The sequence below is a fragment of the Xylaria bambusicola genome (assembly GCF_022495145.1).
Source record: "Xylaria bambusicola strain CBS 139988 unplaced genomic scaffold F5B22scaffold_33, whole genome shotgun sequence".
In the NCBI taxonomy this organism is placed as follows: Eukaryota; Fungi; Ascomycota; class Sordariomycetes; order Xylariales; family Xylariaceae; genus Xylaria; species Xylaria bambusicola.
Window position 1 is genome coordinate 405,472 of NW_025953586.1, and position 8,951 is coordinate 414,422.

Genomic DNA, 8,951 nt, shown 5'->3' on the forward strand with positions numbered 1-8,951 from the left:
CCCATAGTTAATATGTAGTGAGTAATTCTTATAGGTATAGTTATCGATACCTAGCGCTAAAGTACTGCTAAATCGTGTATTGCAGCGCTACCAGTATCTATTGCCGCTCTCTATTTGCACACTGGTCGTCTGTTGGCTGAAAATCTTGTACAGGACGATAATGGTCCTGATTCATTCTTTTACCCAAAGTTTCTTGGAATGAAAGAAACTTACCGATGGGAGTACTCCACGCGGTATTATCACGTGTAAACTCTTAACGCTGGGTTGGTTACCTAGATATATCCAGGTGGTTGCCCACGGCTCGGCATGGGTGTTCGTTCTCATTCTTCGTTTATTCTATTTAGATTATTTCATTCTCTAAATCGAGTATGGAGAAGGGGGGGGAGGGTCAAGAGAAAGATCTACCTCTACTGTATATTACGATATATGGCATACGAGAAACGAGAAATTCTACGCCCAACCATTAGGATTGTACACTATCCAACCAAACCACGCAACAAGTACGGTACCCGCAGTTTTGTCCTCGCTCTACCAAGCCTTTAACAAGCCTCTAGCAGCCACTAGCTAGATAACTCGCTTCATTGGGCCAGATAATTCATAGCTCGCTGGGGAGGGAGTTGCGGCGTTTATTGCACGGCTGCTAGCCGTCATCCTGATTACAGGGGGGTGTCAGTCACCCTCACCTGGTCGCACAATACCTCTGCGTTCTCTGTTGGTGGCCGTGTGGTCTTACGGTATGCCCATCACATGCCCGTTTGCATTTTTCCCCACTCCAAATTTTTTTTTCTTAATCCTATCCAATCCAAGTGGACATCTCTCCCTCCCACGTCCAGTTCAAAGCTGATGTGAGCACCGGCCCTACTAGTAGATAGGGGGGGTGAGTTGGAGGAGGGAGGGTGAGAGAGTGTGAGATGGCGTATGTACCATACACGGTTGAATTAGAAACTGTGACTGAACATGCCCGAGACAGATCCACTTGGTCACCCAATGGGACCAACCATATCGTCGAGACCTACACCGCATTCCGCCGGTGCAGCTGATTTAGCAGTGGCCTGCGTGGGTGGGTGATGTTGGTTCGGGTACAACGGCTTCAGCTGTCCGACTCTACAAACTCTATCTAGCTGTGCTGCGCTGCGCTGCGCTGTTTTGCCCGCGGGGATACCACGGCACCTGCTGCCGCTCATCTCTGATCTTGCGTTTTGCAAATATCAAAGGACTGTTGGTTCTGTTGGTCTGTTGGTTGGCTGGTCTTACATCAGTTCAAGTCGCTGTTGGCCACAGCCCGCCTGCCCGCCTGTCTATATACATCTGATCTACACGGATTATATCGTTGCTGCTTCTTCTCCCTTTGGTTGTTTCTTTTACCGTCTTCTGTCGCTGCGTGGATGAATCCAGTTTCCCCGAGCTGGGTACCCGTCTATTGACTTTTTGGCGCCGTCTCAAAGCACGTGGCTGACAGAACTCGCTCGATTGCCGCAGGCATTGTCTTTGCAAATCGCGATACCTACCTACTGCACCTGATACCTAATTAATTCCCCATATACTACTATATACTCGTGGACGTCCTTTCAGCTTGGGTACTCTACTTGGTCGCTTCGCTGCGGTACCCCCCGTCCGGACACATATACCTGGTACTTAAAGTACATACTCTTTTCCTTGCTACCAAGTAGCAACTTGCCTTGTGCCAGTAACAGTACTAGCTACCTATCTGTCTTTAGGTACATACAACACAGTACTTAAAACTAAGGTAGATTGACCTACTTCCAAACGACCCCACCGAATGTTGAGATTGATTGACCAAGTCACCGTCTGTACAGAGATACTACAAACTACACGACGCGCGACGGGACACGATACGAGTACGCTGTACTGCCTACATAACTGTAGTCGGTACTCTTTGGAGCGCAGGTTGAGGTCAGACAAAACGGGACGGGACGAAACGGGCAAAGCTCGATCGCCGTGGACCAAGGTCCCCTCTCTTTTCCAGTCTCGGGTCCCGGTCACCGTGCTGTTGGCTGGCTTGACTGCTTTGCCTGCGCAGTACCTGCGTGAGTAACTGACTGATTGACTGACTTGACTGAACCAGCTCTGCGAGGCGACAAGTAAGAGTGATCTACAAGACAATTGGTAGACAGACACGCAGACAAGACAAGACAAGACAAGACGGGTCAGGACAGGACAAAGAGCCTTAAGCAAAGCCTTCAAGGTACGTATTATTGCCCTCGAAGTCACTCGACTCGCCTCGCTTCTTTCTCCCTGTTCCCGTCCTTTGTTCCTTTGTTCCTCGGTTCCCGCCACCCTTCACACGCCATTGTCTCTCTGCAAGTGTACGTACCTACTACGAAGTACCTTAGCTGCGTACTAGTAGTAGCCCACTACACTGTACTTAGCCCGTAGATACATGCAGTACCCACAGTACCACCTACCTACCTATGTAGCCTGTGGGTGGCACGGGCATGGTACAGTACAAGACGAGAAGAAGAGCAGAGAAGAGAAGTACCCGTGTGTGGTGTGGTGCTGGTACCTCGGTACTTACTCTACTTGGATTCCTGTTGGTCTCTCTTCTTCTTCTCTGTCACTCGCCTCTCGTCTCTCTGTCTCTCTGTCTCTGGGTCTGGGTCCCTAGAGACTTCATTGCGGTCCATTCTCGCCATTCATTGTGTGTGGCAGACCCACTTTTTCTCTAGCTCTTCCTTTTTTTTTTTTTTTTTTTTTTTCCATCACAATTTCTCCTCCCGACTCCACTCCACTCTCGCATCATCATCATCCTTCTTTTATTTTTCCCTTCCCCCTACATCCTCTAGTACAGCCACCCTGGCCCGCCCCTGTTCAACACACCCCCCGGTCGGTTTTGCCTCTCGCCTCTTGCCCATGTCGATGTCGATGCCGACCTAAATCACTCGTCCATCCTCGCCCACCCGTGACCTTGTCTACTTGTCCACTTCGTCTCTTCTCTCTTCTCAAGTTCTTCTACTCGGGCGCTACCTCGATCTACTTTGCATGCACCCGCACACGCACGCCTGTCTACCGTCTACAATCTGCCCACATACCGCGTACATCCTACATACATCCTGCCTACATTACATACTTCGTACTTACATCCTATCCTATCCCATCCCATCCTATCCTGCCCTGCCTGTCTGCGTGGGAATTCCCAAGTACGCAGTACGGTAGACACGCGCATCAGTGAGTTCTGTTCTACTTCTCTACCTCTCTGCTAGCCTCGTGTCTCGTGTCTTACCGAACTACCTATACGGTACGGTACCCCCAAGGCAGGCAAACAATCAATCAGTCACTTAATCAATCAATCAATCAATCAATCTGTCAGTCAGTCATACCATTACTGTCCTGCCAACAGTACAGTAGCCCAGTCTCATACATACATACATACATACATACATCCCCATTCCATAACCTAATCCTCCCCCTCCAGAGAGAGACACGGGCCCGATCCCACCCCTCCCCAGGCCTCTGGTGCTGGTGCGTACTGGTTCTGTGCTGCGCTGTGCGTCTTCTGGCCGCGACCCATCCAAAGTGAAAAGGTACTGCCGTGTGGTGTACGTATAGGTATCCGTATCCATACACTGGACTGGTGGCGGTACTTGGCCCTCTTGTTCTTGTCCCCCAGGTCCCAGGCCCCAGGCCCTCCCTCTTCTACCTCGTCCTCGTGTACCTACCTGTTCGTCTCTCTGTCCCTGCACATTCCTTACCTCATCCCCGCCCGCTCAGGTCACCCAACCCCAACAACACACCCCAACTAAACAGTACCGTACTACGTAACGCTCAGCTGCACTGCACTCGCGTATTTGCGCAGAAAAAAAAAAAAGTACCAACCAACAACTTCTGCCCTACCCACCCTGTACCCTGGACTTCTCTGACTTCCCTGACTTTCGTTGCCTATACAAGCTTCCGTGTACCTGCACGCTTCGTCACTTCGCGCGCCCTCTCCTGGTCACTCTCACCTGGTCGCTTTTGTCGCCTTGTCGCTTTGTCCCTTTTTCCCTGATTCACTGCTGGTGGTGTTTGCTTGCTTGCCCGAAGGCCTCTAACCACTCTATACATTAGTTCGCGACAAAGTCACCCATTACCCAGCCAGCCCTCGAGCACAGCAGCGTGGGGAACCTGCCACTACGTCGTCTACAGACCAGCAGCACCAGCAGCAAAGTAGAGCAGAGTAGAGTTGTACCTACCTACTTCCACTTGCCCATTGCCTTCGTCTGCTTCCGGTTGTCGTTGTGACGCGCTTGTGTTTTCCGGCACCAACGCACGCTCTTTGCCATTGACTTTTGCCTCTTCGACACTGGTCCAAGTACCTCATCGGAGCCCCGTGCTTGCTTCCGCAGGCCGCTTCATCAATCAAGGTCGCTAGTCGTCAAAACAGTAGCCGGTTAGTCATCTCGTTCGTTTTCGACATTCAATCAATTATCTTGTCATTTATTTTCATTTCGCTTTGCGCGTCGGTTCTTTTCGCCTCTGTTATCCTGCATCTGGTTTTGGTCTACGCGTTTCCCGCGTTACACGCACTGGCGCGACACGCTACGGTACACTTAGTACTGGGCCCATGCGCCTACAGCCTCTAACCACTACCATCCCCTCCCCTCCCCTCATGTACCGACCCTTGTATCGAGGTATCCCCTCGACTCTTCATTCCATGTTATACAAGTTACACAGCAACCGCTTTCACCATCAATCGTCTTGTATGTCATCGGGCTGTACTACAGACTCACTGCCTTCACACATGTATTTGTCCATTTCATCTCATCTCATATCATCTAGCAATCTTGTTCTTTCCTTGTCCTTGACCGTTGGTCTGAGAATGAGATTGGCTGTTTAAATTGTCTGTCACATATCCCTTACTGTCATATTTCCCTCCTTGTTCTTTCGTTCCGAAGTCTTGTCTCGAGAATTGTTTTGTTGCACGTTGGGGGTTTTTTCTCTGTATATACTGTTCTTGTTCGCGCCCAAATCTTGTATCGGCTCAAGTGTGCATGTATCTTTCAGGTTCACTTGCCTGCGTTTCACACATGATATTGACTGCATTTGTCGTGTACTAACTATACTACACTCACACTCGCCTGTACTTGATCAAGATTGCTTAGCTGACACAAACCTACCCACAGATCATGCAGCAGTGGCAGGTAGGCCCTGTGCCGGAGTACCTCTACAGCTCCACTTCACATCAGCCTGAGATGCAGTGAGTACTATGCCTTTTGCTATACCTTCCTCTAACGCCTAGCCCAACATCATCATGCACAACCTATACTACCGCCAAGCCCCTCATCCATCGAGCGCAATATCTGCCGCTTCCCATTGATCGCCTCCCCTTTCAGCAGCTGTATTCACTTCTTGCTACGTTTTTGGCTTGCCCAATACTCGGGTTCAGCTGAGCATGCAGCCTTGCACGGCCCCATACACGCCGGACGGAATGTCTTGCTGAATACTTTCGTATACATTCCCTACGCATGCACTGCGGGTCTGTGAGCGCTGCTTCTGAGCAGCCAGGAGGTGCTACCAGCGCTTCACGCCTATTTCTACTCTTGGTGTGCAATTATGTGACCGGGAAGAAACGAGTGTCCTCTTCCACAGTCATGGAGAGATGAGCTCTTCCGCAGCCTCTTTCCTTAGCTGCTCGCTCTTGCACCTGCTTATGTGCCTAGTAGCACGCTGGGTCTACGTTGTGTTAAGATGGTGCTCAGATATTTTGTTCAGTATATGATCGGGCTACGATACTAACCATTCTCCGATTATAGCACGACACACCCTTATCAGCCTGATATGTCACGCCGTAATGAGTTTACTGGCTACCCTACGCCGGGTCAGAATCCTGCTGCCCAGCAGCACCCGCAGCATGGCCAGCAACACCATCAACAGCAGGCGCAGCATGGCCAACATCAATCGCACCAAACGCATCAGACTCATCAGTCTCATGCTCAGCATGGTTCGCATGCGCAGCACCAGCAGCAGCACACGCAGCATCAGTCACAGCCACAGCATCACCAGCAGCACCATGCTACCCCTGTGCCCCCGCCAATCAATTTGTCGACATCAACTGCAACGACTACACCACAGCAGTCTACTCCCACGCAGACTCCGGCTCAACCAGCCGCTCGTGGCCGCAAGAGGCCAGCCCCTGGGCATCAGCAAACTACACAACAGTCCCACCAGGCCGGCCACACTCAGCCACACGCGTCTACCCCCACTCCAGCATCTGCTGCCTCTACTGCTCCGGCCACGACAGCTTCGGCTCCCATGCCGTCGACCCCGGCTACTGCGGCTACACCTGTTCCAGCCCCATCAGTCGCTCAGCAAACTCCCGTCCCTGCACCAACCCCTGGGTCTGAAGCTGCGGAGACCCCTTCACAAGCTCCCCCGGTCAAGAAGAGTCGCACCAACACACCATGGACGCCGGCTGAAGAACTGAGACTGAAGCAGATGCGCGATGCAGGTAACAGTTGGGCGGAGATTGCCAAGGTTTGTTCAATTCTAAGTGCTCGGATGGGCATGACAGCTAACTCGATGTTTGCCAGACTTTCCCAACAAGAACAGAAGGTAGCGTGAAGAAGCATTGGTACAAGGTAGGTTTGGATCTCTGAGAAAGTAGAGATCTGGGCGTGGATGCTAATGAGATCAGGATATGCATTATGCCGAATTTGCCGAGGATGAGAGCCAGGCTCTGCTCAACGCTATTAAAGATTACGAAAACAACAAGTGGAAGACGATTGGTCAGAAAGTTGGCAAACCTGCAAAAGTCAGTACATCTTAGTCACATATCATGAGCTCGGCTAACTTGTGGTACACTACAGGCCTGTGAGCAGTATGCGAAGGAACACTTTCCTGATCACTTTGCAACCCAAAAGGTACGTTACACGCCGTTGCTCTCTTTTCTTTGACTCGGCTCTGTGGAATATGAGTACTGAACGATATCCCCTCTAGGCTTAATAAATGGCTGTCAGGCTTGTTACTCGTGTGGGCGACGGTTTCATGCGCAAGTGCGCCCATTGTCAACGAAAGGCATCGGATTTAAAGGCCTAGCTCGGTAACATTGCCGCTATACCAATGAATATTGAGCATGTTCTACGGCTGCATGACTATATTTCTCGTATCCTGGCACTCGTGCTTCGTACCGAATCTCGACCATGGAACATTCACTATCAAGCTTGGATGACATTGTTGCTTTGCCTAATTGTACGACTTCTATCGGCGTGTCATGTTGTCACGTCACTGTATCATCTTTTGAGCTATTATGTAGCTTGTTTTGCTGTTCTCAGCATCGCGAATCTCCGGACATACTATGAACCATTCATATAGATGGCTGAACAGAGCGTCGCCAGACTCAAATTGCCAATGTTCTGATGAACAGCAGGGTCAACGACGACTGTAAAGCTAGTGCCGAGCACAGAAGGACCTCGTAGACATTGCTCCAGGATTCGCTCACTTCGAGTATCGCAGAGCAGTCTCTACGTTGCACCTGATTTTTCTTTACAAAAGTTGTTATTCTTCAGAGCATCATACCCATCTTGCGTTCATGGTGGAATAAGGACAATCATAGGAACAGAATTTCTGTAGAACAGGCCTTCTACCTTTTTTTTCCCCCTAGGTTCACGGAATGACTCTTATCATCCACTCGTTTCACCTTGGATTGTGGCGGTGTATTCAAATGAGGGATGGTATCAGATAGGAAGGAAATGAACGCTGGTCGGACGGATTGATTGATTGATGAAGGTGTCGCAGGGAGGGAGGATGAATGGGTCCGGTGGTGTTCTTTGATGGTTTTCCTTGATTGATTGATTGATTCCTGGAGGTATCTCCCATAATTTCAACTAGAGCTCTGCCGCAAGGCAGATTCAATGGAATGGTTTCTGTTAGGTTTCGAAACGTGTGTTTTGCTTGGTTCTTCTTAAATACCTAGCTAGTTACGATAGCGACGGTTTTTATGTTACGTTCTCTAGGCCCGTCTACCCGTGCTGAGTAGATGACTGACTGACTGACTTTATATATGATTTTGCGCTTTTATTGTAATGTAATCAATCAAATCATGTGCTTGTTCACTTAGGTAGGTAGGTAGATATCAGAAGGGCTGTGCAATAACAAGGTAGGTATACAATATAGTAAGACTTTCATTGTGTGTGTGTGTGTGTGTGTGTTGGCACAAGGTCTAAAAGGTCTGAAGTCAGAAGACATTCAGACGGACTTCTCTGACTATATATAGTGTATGTATGTATTTATCTATCTATCTATCTATTGTCTCGTTTGTTCTCCTCCGCCCTGATACCTGATAGTAGAGTAGGTAGGTATATAGATTTGGGATTGGTCTTGGGTTATTTCTCTCCCTGGATTAAGGTGCTGTTTTTACATACAGGAGATAAGAATTTCAATGCTTGGTCTTTTTTTTTCTCTACGCGTGAGATTTCTCGGTGAGGTTGTATGCTTCCTTGATGAGTTCTTGGATAAAACTTGGTAGGTGCGTGATGTATGATTTTGAGTTTGTGCGGCTTGGGTGAGTGGAAACAGGATTTGAGAGACATATACATACTCATATCCCGCTCATCTCCTACTCCTACTCCCCTCCCCCGTCTTTTTCTCCCTGTATGTAATGTTGTATATGTCATGGTCTGCCTGTCTGTCTCGTTGTCAGTGGGCTGGATGGCTGGATGGCTGGTTAGGTAGGTATGAATGGATGGATGGATGGATGGATGGATGGCAAGCAAGATGGCGTGGCTTGTATCGATACCTCACTCGTCATGTAGTATCTTTATCTAGTGCCCGGTATCTATTGTCTATCATATGGCAGGCATCAGGCATCCAGCATCTATCTAGCATATGGTGTCCGTCAAGTCCTATTCCGGCATTGATGTTCTATGAGCGTTCCTCTAGATACTACCTTGCTGGAAGCTAGTCTGCCATAGATATAGCTGAATACCTCGGGAGCTGGGTAGTTGAGGAGCCGAGGA

The 8,951-nt window shown here is 49.4% G+C and overlaps 1 protein-coding gene across 1 annotated transcript; it reads left to right on the top strand.

Moving 5' to 3' along the window:
* Positions 1 to 5,775: 5,775 nt before the first annotated feature.
* Positions 5,776 to 7,412, top strand: F5B22DRAFT_648412 (uncharacterized protein; the record flags this gene model as incomplete). The annotated part of the gene is made up of 5 exons (XM_047979008.1): positions 5,776 to 6,471; positions 6,528 to 6,575; positions 6,632 to 6,748; positions 6,804 to 6,857; positions 7,332 to 7,412. The coding sequence occupies 5 exons, from the start codon at positions 5,776 to 5,778 to the stop codon at positions 7,410 to 7,412; spliced, it is 996 nt and encodes a 331-aa protein (XP_047829110.1).
* Positions 7,413 to 8,951: the final 1,539 nt, after the last annotated feature.